At 44.2% G+C, this 14,446-nt stretch overlaps 2 protein-coding genes across 2 annotated transcripts; both read right to left on the reverse strand.

Moving 5' to 3' along the window:
- Positions 1–489: 489 nt before the first annotated feature.
- Positions 490–7,001, reverse strand: LOC4341618 (probable E3 ubiquitin ligase SUD1). The gene is made up of 9 exons (NM_001424536.1): positions 6,650–7,001; positions 5,129–5,809; positions 3,301–4,068; positions 3,007–3,218; positions 2,545–2,913; positions 2,024–2,181; positions 1,743–1,906; positions 1,433–1,579; positions 490–1,316 (listed from the first exon to the last, which is right to left on the reverse strand). Exons 1-9 carry the CDS (start codon positions 6,896–6,898, stop codon positions 798–800), a joined length of 3,267 nt encoding a protein of 1,088 aa, NP_001411465.1. The 5' UTR covers positions 6,899–7,001; the 3' UTR covers positions 490–797.
- Positions 7,002–9,345: 2,344 nt separating this feature from the next.
- LOC9271266 (ethylene-responsive transcription factor RAP2-7) lies at positions 9,346–13,172 on the reverse strand. The gene is made up of 10 exons (NM_001424535.1): positions 12,626–13,172; positions 12,397–12,422; positions 12,260–12,290; positions 12,036–12,123; positions 11,784–11,929; positions 11,622–11,666; positions 11,438–11,529; positions 10,995–11,104; positions 10,756–10,911; positions 9,346–10,055 (listed from the first exon to the last, which is right to left on the reverse strand). The coding sequence occupies exons 1-10, from the start codon at positions 12,946–12,948 to the stop codon at positions 9,753–9,755; spliced, it is 1,320 nt and encodes a 439-aa protein (NP_001411464.1). The 5' UTR covers positions 12,949–13,172; the 3' UTR covers positions 9,346–9,752.
- Between the last annotated feature and the right edge of the window lie 1,274 nt (positions 13,173–14,446).

Consider the following 14,446-nt stretch of genomic DNA (forward strand, 5'->3'; position numbering starts at 1 on the left):
CTGTGCTCATCTTCAGCCGCGTGCATCCTCAACTGCAAACGTGCCATTCAATTGCCAAGAGGTTTCCCGTCTTTGGGTTGTGAAATCCCATGTGCTGCACATATATAGGCATTCCGTGTCTGCTGCTATAAAGATCTAGGCAGGTCTTCAATCCCGCCCGCGGTACCGTAGCGGGTGAAACAAATCCCGGGACCCTCGTTAAGGCGAAATCAAAATACAAAGACACAGCAAGCATTTATTTTATATGTTCCTTGGCGATCTCGATGTGAACAAATGCAGGCGAAGTTTCCTTGCACGTACCGACCGAGTAAGTCAACCGACAAGTTGCCCCTCCCCGCTGCTGTGTGCCTTCCTTGTCAGCAGAGACGCGGTAAAAAAAAAAGATCCAACACCAACAGGTACAAAAAGTTCACAAGAAATGAAAAGAAATGAAGTGTGGACAACATCGTCTACCAACCCTAGCTACTATCCAACTTGATGTACTACTGTAGGAGTAATTCATTGTCCATTACACATCAGAACCACAATAAATTGTGTGGGGTAGTTCGTCTATATTTACAGTCAGCAACACATAGCCACAGGGAAGTGAGCTTACCATGAGTTTTCTGGTGTGTATTCTTTTTTTTTTGAGCTGTTCTTCCCTTGGACTTTGTTGTACAACAATCCTTACTTTTCCTATCACTAACTGACGGACTCATTTCACTCTACAATGCGGATTACTAATCACAAGCAGAAGCTCCAGGGCAGAAGTCAGATCGTGCATATGCCCCTTGCTTTGTCCAAAAACTCGTCCCTGCTTATGCAGCCATTCTCGGTTGGTTTCCACGCATGATATGGCGCCTGAACCTCAGCCCCAACTCTCCTTCCTGATCGCGAGGAATGAGTGCTTGCTCGTGTTCATCATCGTCAGACGCTGTAGTTGTTCCAGGTTCACTTGAATGGAGTGAGTCCTCACCAAAGTTGTGCAGCCTCCGCCCAATCAGATAACGGTCATCCCTAATGGAATTGTGGAGATTGGTGAACCAAACATGGAATCTCTTGCCACAGAAGAACAGCGCGCTGAATATCAGGCAGCCAAGCCACGCGAAACGGTAGACCGCTGAGTTCACAATGAGTGGGTAACCAAGCACTGGGAAGACACCCCTTGCAAGAACATATGGAACGCAGAGAGCTGTAAGGAGCTTGGTGACAATAGGCATTATGATTTCATGCAGGACCCATAGACCTCTCAAACGGGAGAAGCCATCCTCTCTAACCCTCTCAAACTTCGTCCTCCAGCTTTCATCAACCAAAGGTGCCATTTGATCCAACATAACCTGGAAACAGTATGTAAGCCAAATAATCAGCACAAACCTACCTCAATGACCTCTAAGGAGCACAATCAACAAATTAACTGAGGTGACAAAATGATCACAAATTTGTGTAATCTTACCAGCCTAGTCCATATTTTTAAGAATATTAATCCAAGAGCCCAATCCTGATACAACAGGAAAACCGGACTCTCGTCAATAGGCACCCTCATGGGTACAATGACCAGTAACTCAAACAGGAGTCCAATCAACACAGGAATAACAAAGATCTGAAAAGGATATAACATTTCTCGTTAGATATAAAGGTAGCCTCCAAAAGTACCCATAAACTATAGAACAACTTCTAGTTAAAGGACTCTACACTCTTCAACCATGGTTCGATAAGCTTAAAGCCATAAATACAGAAAAAGAAATTCAGCCCAGATGATTTACCCATATTGACAGGAGAGCAGAACTCTTCACAACAATAGAGCACCACTTGCAGATTTGTTGCACTAGGAAGGCCAGTCGTCGTGATCGAATGTAATCAATTGCATATCTGGTTCCAGCTGCTGCACTCCAGATAATATAACATCCAATGCTGAAAGAGAATAAATCTAACAAAGAGAAACAATTTACCATGGTGTTAGCAAATATGAAGATAACCAATATTGTGAACACGGAAAGCTATCAAGCAAAAAAAATAATTGAACATATTAACATCAGCAAATTACCATTGCACTTGATGCCATGTGTGATTGGCAGGCGGGGAATAGCCTCAAAAACTAAACGACCAAGTGAGATTGGAATAACAATCATTCCAGCATTGAATATCAGCAGAGTCATCCATGCCAGTACAAGCAAGAGCACAATCCGAAGGACGAAACCATACCTTGAAAAAGATCATATAATTGAGCCACAGATATAATAATATAATAATAATGCTATAGATGCAAAATAATATCTTGGGTTCTTGACTGACTTCTAGATTTTTCTAAATAAAACATACGAACATCGAGGGAATAATAAACACCATATTTACTTTTTTATAGTTACAATTTAATAAAAGATGTGAATATTAAGAGACAATATTTACTTTTTGTATCTACAGTTTACTACTATTTGAATCATTACTCAATTATATTCAAACCAGTGTAGTTACTGTAAATATGAGATGATAGTATAATGTGTGCGAGTTTAAGCATTTACAGAAAAAATAGTTACTCTTTTACACATATCTAGATATTATACTTACTCTGAATCTCCCTGGTCATCAACATCAGATTCTTCAGCGACCTCGTTACTGTCATTGGCATTACCCCTGCCATTCAGATTATCAGCAACATGTTGTATCATACGCTGCTCCAGCTGTGGGGCAACCATTTCCCGGCCACCATGTACCCTATCTCTACCTGCTCTGCCATTCCAGTTCTCTTGCCCACCATTTTCTTCATGTCTTGGCAGTAAGAAATCAGTTAAGCCTAATGCCCAACCAACAGCAGCAAACCAATGACGCAGAAGTGCTTTAATTGTTGCACGAGGCTTGAAGTGCTCAATTGCAAACGGGATGCATATTTGGAACAGAAGCACATCAACTGGGATCTCTGTAAATGGGTCAAAAATGCTGCAAATCCACAACAACAATGTAGGTTTAAAAATCTAAAATGAAAAAGGAACAAAATAAATAAATACACACACACACAGAGATGATACTCACGTGATGTCCAGAGGAAAAATCGATGGAGCTACTCGCATGGCCAGTTTGACAGGTAAGAAAACAAGTATCACAATCAAGCTTCCATACACAGCAACAGACAGAAGAACTCGCCGGGCATGTTTATGCACAGGATCATCAATCAAATCCCTAAACGGATTGTAATTTGGATCGGCAGGGTCCCGCAAGAAATAAAGAACACCATTGCGCAGTACCTATCATAGAGAGTCAGTGAGAATGAGATCCATGAGAATTTACGAATCTGATAGTGGAACTAGCAAAAGGATTGAGCAATACCCCTCGAAGAAGGCTGACAAATATGCTTATTTGAAGCATATATATAATCCCAACAAGCCAATGGATAGAGGAGCTTGCCAAGGGTGACATCGTGAAGAATTCAACTCTTTGAGCAATTGTTGCACCCAGCATCTTTAAGGTGCATACATCAAGCCACCAACCGCACATAAGGGGAAATACACCAAGTTCAATCACCAAAAGGAATGCAACTTTGACCATAGTCATGAGATGCTTCATTCCAGCAAAGAATTGCCTGCATAGAGATGGGATAGCCTCTAAAATGGTAGCTATACCGTAGAGCCTCCCAATGGTGAAACGTTCTCCCCTAGCATACCGCAGTAAAGCCAATGATCCAATGTACAAAAACACAAGGCAAAAGATAAACATATATCCCACAGCAAGAGTTGTCAGATCAGAAAGATAGGATGAGCCAATAGCAGTTCCTTTTATCAGACTACTCTTCCCAGAGGCCTGCATTACAGTAAGACCAGTGGCATTTATCTTCAATGATTGAGTAACCACCTCAATGACATGACCAATGACACCTTCATTATGGCTGTCAGCAGATAAGTTCTTCACGGCATTAAGTGCACTCTTCAATGTATCATTAGCCAATGAAATAGCAGTTTCCGTAAACGGCATCATTCTTGCCAGCATAGGACTAGAGGCTGAAGAGAAGAACCATGATAGATAGTACAGGACAATCCTTCCCAATGAGAATGGTACGAAGATCACAACAATGAGGAATATAGCATTGCTGGCCAGAACCTGGAGAAAATAAAAACAGGAATGAACACTATGGGACACAGCACAACTGCAGTAAAACTTGAAAAGATCAAGTGGTCCATGTTGTTAAAACTTAAAAGCACATGCCACACTATTGATTTACAAGCTTTTTAAATGAAGATATAGAAAAGACTCCCTCAGGCCATTCATGGCATATTTTAGGAGTCAGGAATAACAAACACGCTTGAAGAAGCAAAAAAAGGAAGAAAAAAAAGCTGGCAAAATTAGCAAAATAAGCACATAATGCGCAACAGTGTTGAACATCACGTCAAACGAAGAAACCAAGATAAACTATGCAAAGCCAGTTTGGGAAGTAGTGTGTGTAGTTTTGTAGCATATTCAATACTTCCTCTGTCCCACAAAACCTGCCATTTCACAAATGTGTCGTTTTACAGATGGGTGGTGGGTCCAGTCTACGCGTGGAACCAGAAAAAAACTATTTTTTTCCAATCCGTGATCTTACCTTCTCGCTGATTCAGTTACCCCATCCGACTCCTCGTCTCCTCCGTCGCTCGCCCCCTCCCACCGCACCGATCCCCAATCTTCGCCGCCCCCCACGATCCTTCTATTTTCCCCGCGGTAGACTGGACGTTGGCGACGGCGGCAACCCAAAGGGCGGCAGCTGCAGCAACGGCAACCTGCAGGGGGGCGGCGAGATTTGTGGCAGCAGCCAGCAACCAGGGTGCGGCGTGACCGGCAATCAGGGGTGGCGGGATTCGTGGCGGCAGCAGCTGGAGCCTCCAAAGCAGGTGGTGAGGTGCAGCTTGCTTGATGGACTCGGTGTACCACACATATTCGCAGTCAACAATGGTGATAGAGGATCGAGAACTGAATCAAATAAATGGGGGCAATTTGGTCTTTTTGACATCACGTTAATTTGGCTACATAACCTTAAAGCGACACATTTTGTGGGACGGAGGAAGTAATATTTATCACTTCCAAATTGGCCCATAAGAAGCAAGAAGTTCTGCAACATGGCAATGTCGTACTGTTCATTAAAAAAACAAGAACATGTTGTGGGGCAGGAAAGCAAAATCCTTACTGTTATTGCGTTCTCAACCAAGTGGAAAACAGGGCCTTGCATGCCTACAAGTTCATCAAAAGGAACATCCTCTGCACCATCTGCATCATCCAAACCATCTAGCATCTGCTCGACTTGAGCTTCAAGTCGTTCTAATCGAGCAGCAACATTTTCTGCATTTCTTCTCAAAAGTTCACCAGCACCAAGTCCTTGGGCTTCTGCTAATTCGTCAACGTTTCCATCTGCAGCAGGAACCCTGTTATTAGGACCAGGTAGCCTTCTGACAGCTCGTGCACCATGCCTTTCACGGCCCCCATCATCCCTCTCAGCATCATGCCCTCCAAGTTCCCGCAAGTGTCTTATATAGTCCCTTAAAGAGGTAGCTCCAAGAAATATAAGGACAATAATAGCTGAGAGAAGAAAACCATGTAAACAGTCACTTAGGATCAACTGAGCGCTGATATGACTCAAGAATAGCCTCTGTGCTTCACCAAGACTTCTCACGAATGTTAACCTCCATATCCAGTAAGTGATGAAGGGGATAATCATGAGCCAAACTGAAAGAACAAAGGCAAGCCGGAGGACAAACTGAAGCACATGGCACGCTTTCATCCCAACACCAACAATAAGTTCTTGGAAGGGGAGTCTTGACGGAGCATTGTCAGCATAGACGGGCGAGAAAGAGAATGCATGTTTGCAAACCTGCAAAGCATATACACACATAGTTTAAAAAATTACCTAAGCAAAGTTGCAAACTGTTGAGTTGAACAAAACAAAAGGAGAAAAGAATACTAATGTCCTCTTTTTTCATGCAAAAAGAGGCACTATGTCCCGGCATCTATCAACCAAAACCTAACTGGTCCGTCAATATTATGAACAGATCCAAGATGTAGATTCTTCGCAAGCTAAATAATGCGCTAGGTTTCAATCTCTTGCAGACACAGGAAGAAACCTTGTCCCTACTAAGCTAATGTCCTCTTTTTTTATGCAAATAGAGGCACATGTCCCGGCATCTATCAACCTAAACCTAACTGGTCCGTCAATATTATCAACAGATCCAAGATGTATATTCTTCGCAAGCTAAATAATGTGCTAGTTTTCAATCTCTTGCAGTCACAGGTAGAAAACCTTGTCCATACTAAGCTTTACATCTGTAAATGTGATTGTAGAGAAATATCTGAAACTAGCTAATGTTGCCACGAGATCAAATAAATACAGCTAGCAGCCTTGTAAAATAATCTAAATAAAAACAATGTCTCAGCGTACGGTTCACAAACCCTATTGCACAAATTATATCATCTTAGAGCCGTAGAAACCTCTCTCGCCCATAAAAGGTATCACTGTTATCACTTGCCCCTATCCAGCGCGAGCGAAGTGATGCTGACCTATTACAACCACCAGCTACATACAACACCGCAAAAATTCACCAGAAATTATCGAGCAAATGCACCGGATTATCATCCAATCGATCGATTCCACCGCCGAATCGAGACAAACCCCAAGGCCCCCGCGGCCCATAAAAGCGAACCGAGGGTTCCGTACCTCGCACTGGCGGGAGTTGCTGTGGTCGAGCCACTGGAGGAGGCAGTCCTGGTGCACGAACTTGATGCTGCCGCTGCAGGCGCACGGGTACCGGAGCGGGTGCTCGTCGTCCCCCGGGTTCCGGCAGATCCGGCACACGTCCCCTTCCTCCTCCTCCTCGTCCTCCTCCGCCACCGCCGCGGTGGATGAGGGCGGCCGCGCCTCCTCCTGCTCGGCCGCGGGAGGCCGGTCCGCGGCGACGTCCGCCATGGCTGGGCGCGGCGGCGGCGGCGGCCGTGCGTGCGAGCGATCGCGCGGGGGAGGGGGGGGGGAGGGAGACCGCGTTGGGGCGGAGGAGGCGGTGGGGAAAGAGGGGGAGAGAAGGATGGATTAGCGCCTCGTTAATAACGCGTTGGTGACGAGGAGGAGTCCCTGATGGGTGGGGCCCCCCGCGGGGGAGGCGGTCGGCCTTAGCGGGTCGCGGTTTGGGTCGGTGAGGTGGGGAAGGTTGGTTCGGGTGGAGGATATTTATAGCGGGTGGAGGTCGGTTTAGGGACTCTGGGCGTGTTGTTGTTGTTAGACTTGGGTAAAAAAAGCCCGTTTATCTGGTTGGGCTCAGTTATCCCATATAAGGGCGAGAGATGGGATAGCCCATCAGGCCCATCTATATCACATCACTACTAGAATTTCTTTTTTATATATTTATTTATTGATTTTTAAAAAGATTTTTAAAATAGTGTAAAGTGCACGAGCGGTACTTAAACTTGTAGGGTGTGTCATCTAAGTCTCAAACTCTCAAAATGCAAATCTAGGTCACATAACTTGTTAAAGTGTGTCATCTACTCCCTCCGTCAAAAAAAAAAAAGCCAACGGAGGAAGTAGATCCAAATCGCCACAGCCTCGCTAGTATCCTACATAGCGCTAATATTACATGCCACATGGATGTGATGTGGTACCATCTTAACTGACAAATAGGACCCGCTTAAAAAAATTTCTTTTTCCTTGTTTTATTCTTTCCTTTTTCTTTTTCTTCTCCTTCCCTCTTTTTTCCTTTCTTCTCCTTCCTCTCACAACAACTGTAGGCCACCGCCGCACGATATGCTCGGGTCATAGAGAAAGGAGAATAAAAGAAAAAAAAGAAGAAGGAGAAGAAAAAAAAGGAAAAGGAAAATTTTTAAGTGGATCCCATTTGTCAGTCAAGATGATGCCACGTCATTTCCGTGTGGCATGTCACATTAGTGTCACGTAGAATCCTGGAGGGGCCGTGGCGATTTTGGGATCTAGATGACACACTTTGACAAGTTTTAGGACTTGGATATGTATTTGAGAGTTTAGGGATTTAGATAGCACATCTCTACAAGTTTAAGAACCGCCTGTGCACTTTACTCTAAAAAAATAAATGACTGTTTCGAAGTTTTGTAGAAATTTACTCCTCCTGCTCCACCGTAGGATGGGGCATATAAATCGCTCTATGCTAGAGCTAGAAATGTGACGTGGTAGACGATGGGTAGGGCACGCTGTGGAAATTTTGCTGGCAGCCCCCTCCCGACAATAAATCACCCTATGAGAGAGCAAGAATAAAACACTCATTATGTCTATAATGTAGCAGCCTAATATGGAATTAGACATATATTAGTACTATGAATTTAGACATAACGCATGTCTAAATTTATAGTATTAAGATGTATTCCATCCTATATTATATTGCTATATTTTAGGACGGATGGAGTAAATGATAGCGATGTGGTCAGGACTCAACAATGACAACGTAAGGTCCCACATTTCATATAGATGACGGATGAGGGCCGAAACAAAGTTTATCACAATTATTTGAGGGCGTTGATGAATGGATGAAATATTAGAAAGCTAAAAAGGTGGTTTAATATAGTTCTATTCTATAAGAAAGAAATACCAATAAAGAAATATTTTAAAGATTATACCATTTAGTAGCTTAGGAAGTGTGACCATAATAATCTATAATCCATAATCCGAAAGAGAAAAGGATGGGGACCTGCGTGTAGACTGTGGAGCAAAGTGAGAAATCCATAGGGTTGGCCTCTTCTTCTTTTCCTAACGAATCGGCATAATATTTTTTTTTCTACTAAGTATTCCTATTTATCGAATAAAGCATGAGAAAACTATAACTCAAGGGTTCACATATGATTAACTAATCATGTGTTTGGTACAAAGAGATGGAATGGATGAGGTTGGGTTGAACACATTTTTCGGACTGTTTGGTTTGAGAATAGTTAGGATGGGATGATCCCTATGAATGCAATATTCCCCAAAGATCCAAGTTGATCTATTCCTTAAAAACTAATGGACCAATCCACCCCAAGTGCATAATGGTTTAGGGTTAAGACCATTCATAAGTTGTAACTAAATAGAACTGCACTAGGTGTTTGGGCGGGACATGATGACAACAGATCAATCATTCAAAGGTTAGAAATAATTGAGGAATATCACTAACTACAGGGCTGAGAAGTCAAGGACTTCATAAAAAAAAATTGTACCAGTACATATTCCACATGAGTAGTTCAGTTTTTTTTTTTTTTTTGCAGGAATCCCTGCGACTCTACACCTTGTGTCGCAATGTCAGTGCACGTTTATGCATGTTTTTCTTATGTCCCTTCATTTGGAGCAACATCATGTAGAGCGAGGCACAGCAACTCAGCAAGCAGAAACGGAAGAATCAATCAATCAAGCATCGACAATTTGCAGGCATCCATGGTAAAATTCCATTCCATTACTGCAGGGAAACCCAACAGTTCAAACAAAAAAATTCCAAAGCTTGAATGCAACCCGCTCGAATCTTTCCAAGCATGGCGATCTATCGATCTATCTGCGCATGCACTACGGGTCGTCCACGGTACAAATATTATCTGCTAATGCCGGCGCCGGCCGTGCCGGGATCGATATGCACCGAGGCTGCCCTACCAAAAACGAGAATCCGGCCATCTTCGTCGTCATCGGCGCCGGCGGCGGCGGCGGCGGCGGCGCGGCGCCCCGAGGGGGGAACATCAGGTCGTCGGCTTCCTGCAGCTAAGAAGAATCCTAGGCAACACGGCGTGCCCAGCTTGGCAGGTGGCAGATCAGTCAGGCAGCGAGCTGAGAGCCCACTGATTCAGCGGCCAGTAGTTGCAGTGGCAGCGGCAGTGCTGCTCCTCCTGCTGCTGCAGCTGCTGCTGCTGGGCCTGGACGGGGACGACGCCGTGGCCACCTGCCCCATGGGGAATCCTGATGATGCTGCAGCGGCGCTGTCGTCGTCTTCGTCGTCTTCGGCGCCGGGCAGCCGGGGCCGGGCGGCGTACGGCGGCGCCCAATTATTGCCGCCGCTGGACCAGCCATGGCGCGGACGCATGTGTAGCTCTGCTGCGCCCTGCCTGCCGCTTCCTCCTCCTCCGCCACTGCTGCTGATGACCTGGCTCTGTTCATCAGTCAGATACTGTTGGGTTACACTTACTCATCACTGCGTCACAAAGCCAAAAAATAATCAAAGCAAAACGACACGTCCTTGTACTCCTGTAGCCCGTGGTTAGCAATTTTTAGCATGCATGATGCATCTTTTAGTGAGGTGATCAACTGATCAGCGAGCAGTTGCGAACTCAGAATTAAAACTGCCTGGAGTTCTATATATACTTCTTTTGTTTCATATTATAAATTATTTTAGTATTTTTTAAATCAATCTTTTAGAAAGTTTAACTAAGTTTATATGAACATATAGAAACATACAGCAACACTTATAGAACTAAATGCATTTTGATAGTTTCTTTGTTTCATGTTAAAAATATTGATGTATTTTTCTATAAACTTGTTCAAAGCTTAAGAAATTTGATTTTAAAAAAAGTCAAACGACTTAGGACTTCTTTGTTTAAGCTTATAGGCCAGCTTATGAGTTGAAAAGTCTAAGCTTAAACAAATAAATAACTTTTTCATTTGACTTTTTTTAAAGTCATAAGCCACTTTTATACTGTTAAGCCTAATATGAAATGGAGAGGTAGTACTAATTATCCAATTTTTACTTCTAATTAACACGATACACATTAGTTAGAATAAGATAATCTACTCAGGGCCCGTGATCTCAGGAAGATCAATGTAGGAACACCACTGTCAGTAAGCATACATACCATCAGGAGCATGTTCCGGCTACTGGGGTGATGCTGATGCTGATCAGGGCGGATGACCGCGCCGCCGTCCGGCATCGCCGGAGCCAAGGAAGGCCTAGCCCAGATGCTCCTCTGACGGTGGCAGGCGGTCATCTCCTCCTCCTCCGGCAGCATGAACTGTTTTTTTTTTCCCGGGCATGGAACAGCTCATCGTCAATGTCACCGACAGTGTCATCTAGCAATGGACATGCGAGTCTCACCGTCAGGCTCGTCCTCTGGTTGCTTGGTGCAGAGTGGAGGACCTCGCCGGCGGCCCGTTCGCCACCGGAGCACCCGAGGCTGAGCTCAAGATCAAGCTCGCTATCCCAAGCTGCAACAACAAAAACACTACTGCGGTCAGGAAAATGCGAGGCGCATACCAGTTGCCAATTGTCAGGCAACTTATTTTTGTCGTGATCATTCATCAGAGAACTGAGATACTTCCTCAAGATATTTATCTTTCAATTTTTTTTCTAATTTTAGTCAAATTTATAAAATAAATTAACAACATTGACAATACTAAACTAATTTTATTAAATGTATATTCTGATAGTATGTTTGTTTTGTGTTGGAAATGTTACTATGTTTTTCTATAAATTTGATAAAAAAAAATTGACCTAAGAAAATCAAAGCGTTTTGTAGTACAAACAGGGAGATAGATTACATTGCAGGTTGAGCTCGTCCTCGTACGCTTGGGTGTCAAAGTTGGTCACAGCCTCCTTGCCACAGCACTTGATCGCCGCTTTGTCATAAGCCCTGATATCATAGTAAAAATAAATTAAGAACAAATCATGAAGGTGATGATCACAAGCAATTCTCCAGCAGACAGCGACGATGATGTCACATACTTGGCAGCCTCCATCTCCGTGTCATACAGGCCAAGGTACACGTACCTGCGACGATCGGGGAGGAAACGAAACCGAATCAGAACAAAATTGAATCATTCACTTTTTAAAACTAACAAAATTTCATCTTCTTTTTTTTTTTCTGAAATGAGTGGATTGATTTACTTCTTGCCCATGAGCTGGCCGATCCTGGCCTCCCATTTGCCGCACTTGTGCAGGGTGACACCTCTGAACCGCGAGCTCCCCCTGACGAAGCCGGCGCCCTGTCGCCGGAGAACCTGAACGAACTCCTCCTTGCTGAAGTTGTTCATCTGCCAATGCAAATGCCATGACAAAAAAAAAAATCAGAAAGATGCATGTGAACAGAACAGTTCTTTCTTGGGTAGCATCTGTTCTGCTCTGGCTTAATCTGATCACCTTCTTTATGTCCTCCTTGTAGTCATCCAGGGTGAAGTTGATGTCTGCCTCCACTCCACGGAACTTGATTGCAGCCTGGTCATAAGCCCTGGAACAGATCATAGAAGACGAACAATTCAGATAGTTTTTCTAACCCACCTTGCTCTCTCTCTCTCTCTCTCTCTCTCTCTCTTTTTCAGATAAAAACAAGACAATGTGCAGAACTCTGTTATAAACTGCTTTACCTTGCAGCAGCCTGTGCCGTATCGAATCCACCTAGAAACAATCACACAATGCACACATGAACAAATTCTGACACGTAATTGATTAAGCATTGACAGACCATATAACTGAGACATTTCCACAAGACAAAAGCACTCACCCAAGTACACCTGCTTCCCACAATCCCTGCACATTCAAAAACACAGAGCACAAGCAAAGATAAATAACAGAAGCAAAATTTTTAAATTGCTGGCACATTGCAAGCGAGATTGAAATGGGTCAGTCAGAATCATTTTACAGAATACAATTGCCAAGTATATGAAAGCAAAGCAAATGTACGTAAATATGCACATGTATAAATACAAGAAGAAGACAAGAGATGAACTGACCAAATGTGGGACTCCCAGCGGCCGGTGCGGCGGTAGAAGGTGACACCGCGATACTGCGAGCTCCTGGACCGGGGGCCCCGCCGCGTCTTCCTCGATGGCGGCCGGGCCCACTGCTCGGCGGCGGCGGCAACGTGGCGCTGCTCCGTCGACTCCGGCACCACCGCCGCCGCCGCCGCCGTCATCGGGAACAACTGCTGGGTGACGACCGCCGGCCGGACAAGATCGCCGGCGGCGAACCCAAAGACCCTCCCAGACCCTTCCTCCTCATCGTCCTCGTGCATGGCGAGTGCAATGCTGCCGACGCCGTAGAAGGTTGCCGCCATGGCCTACTACACACCGGCGTTCTTCTTCTTCTAGCTGCTCTACACCATTGCCGCTGTCCTCTCCTCTCCTCCTCTTATGCTGCTACGTGATCTCTCTCTCTCTGTCTCGTCTCCACACAGTGAGAGTGTGTAGCTGCACAGCGATGAAGAAGAAGATGATGGATTGGTGAGGTTGGTATCTGAAGGAGCCAGGCAGGAAGGGCTAAGGAAAGGAAAGGAAAGAGATTTCTGAGCATGCTGTCATGCATCTTCTTTTTATGGGGAGGTTTTGGAAGGAGGGAAGAGAACACAGGACAGAAGACAGAAAACACCAACACACAGGGTTGAGACTGAGAGGGACCCCCAGGCTATGTTTCTCACAGCCTCACCTCAAAAACACTCCAAACAAGAAAGCCATTAATACATAATTAATTGAAATTTTAATTATTTTGAACTTGAAAAAAGATAAATTTATCTTATATTTCATACAAAAATATATCGTTAAACAGTTTAAAAAGCATGCTAACGATGTAAGATCGGTATCTATCACCAGGCCTCTGTCCTTGCTTCCTTCCATCCCTACAATACTACTACTGCTAATCCTCTCTCTGTGTCCTCTCACTGTGCTTTGGGCTCCTCACCTAACAATCATCCCTCCTTTTTATGCCTCTTCATGATGCACATTTACTTGCACTGTTGCAGGCACCGATCAAAAATGGATCACATGTAAGGAGTAGCACCGTTGCACAGTGTATGTGTGTACAATGACGCGCACAATGCGATGCCCATTGGTTTGTGTTGGAACACAGGGATGCATGCATCCCACTGAAAATTTCTCCAGACAATATCATTCTCGCAGGTATAATTGTCGTATGCTTTTACTCTGTTATTTCAGACTAGTGTATTGCAAGTAGCCAAGTAACCAAAGCAGGGAGCAATCCACTTAGATTTTTCCATAATTTTCTAGTCATATTTCAGACTAGTGTATTGCAAGTAACCAGAGCAGGGAGCAATAGATGTTTCAGAACTAATTAGTAGCTCACAGGTTTCTTGTATTCAGCCAACACTACACTGGGTACTACCTCATTTAGGGCCAATCCACCCCAGCCATTGTCTGCACATTCACTTCTCTGCATATAAAGGCCCCATCACCCACCCGCCAGTGAAAGAGGGTTTAATACAGAAGCAATGCAAAGATATCATGTTTGGCCTCTGCCTGTGCAGAAGAGGAGAAGATCTCAAGATCCATATCATCATGTACTCCCAGGCCCCAGCTCCCCAATACCACGTTAACCAGATCGAAAACATCATGATACGTTCATACGCATGATAAATACTCTTATCCCCCGGTGCATTTTGGGTCCATTACACCATAGCCGAGTTTAGTTCCAAACTATTTCTTCAAACTTCCAACTTTTCCATCACATCAAAACTTTCCTACACACATAAACTTCCAACTTTTTTGTCACATCGTTCCAATTTCAACCAAACTTCCAATTTTGACGTGAACTAAACACAC

This window comes from Oryza sativa, chromosome 6 (assembly GCF_034140825.1).
Source record: "Oryza sativa Japonica Group chromosome 6, ASM3414082v1".
NCBI classification, from domain to species: Eukaryota; Viridiplantae; Streptophyta; class Magnoliopsida; order Poales; family Poaceae; genus Oryza; species Oryza sativa.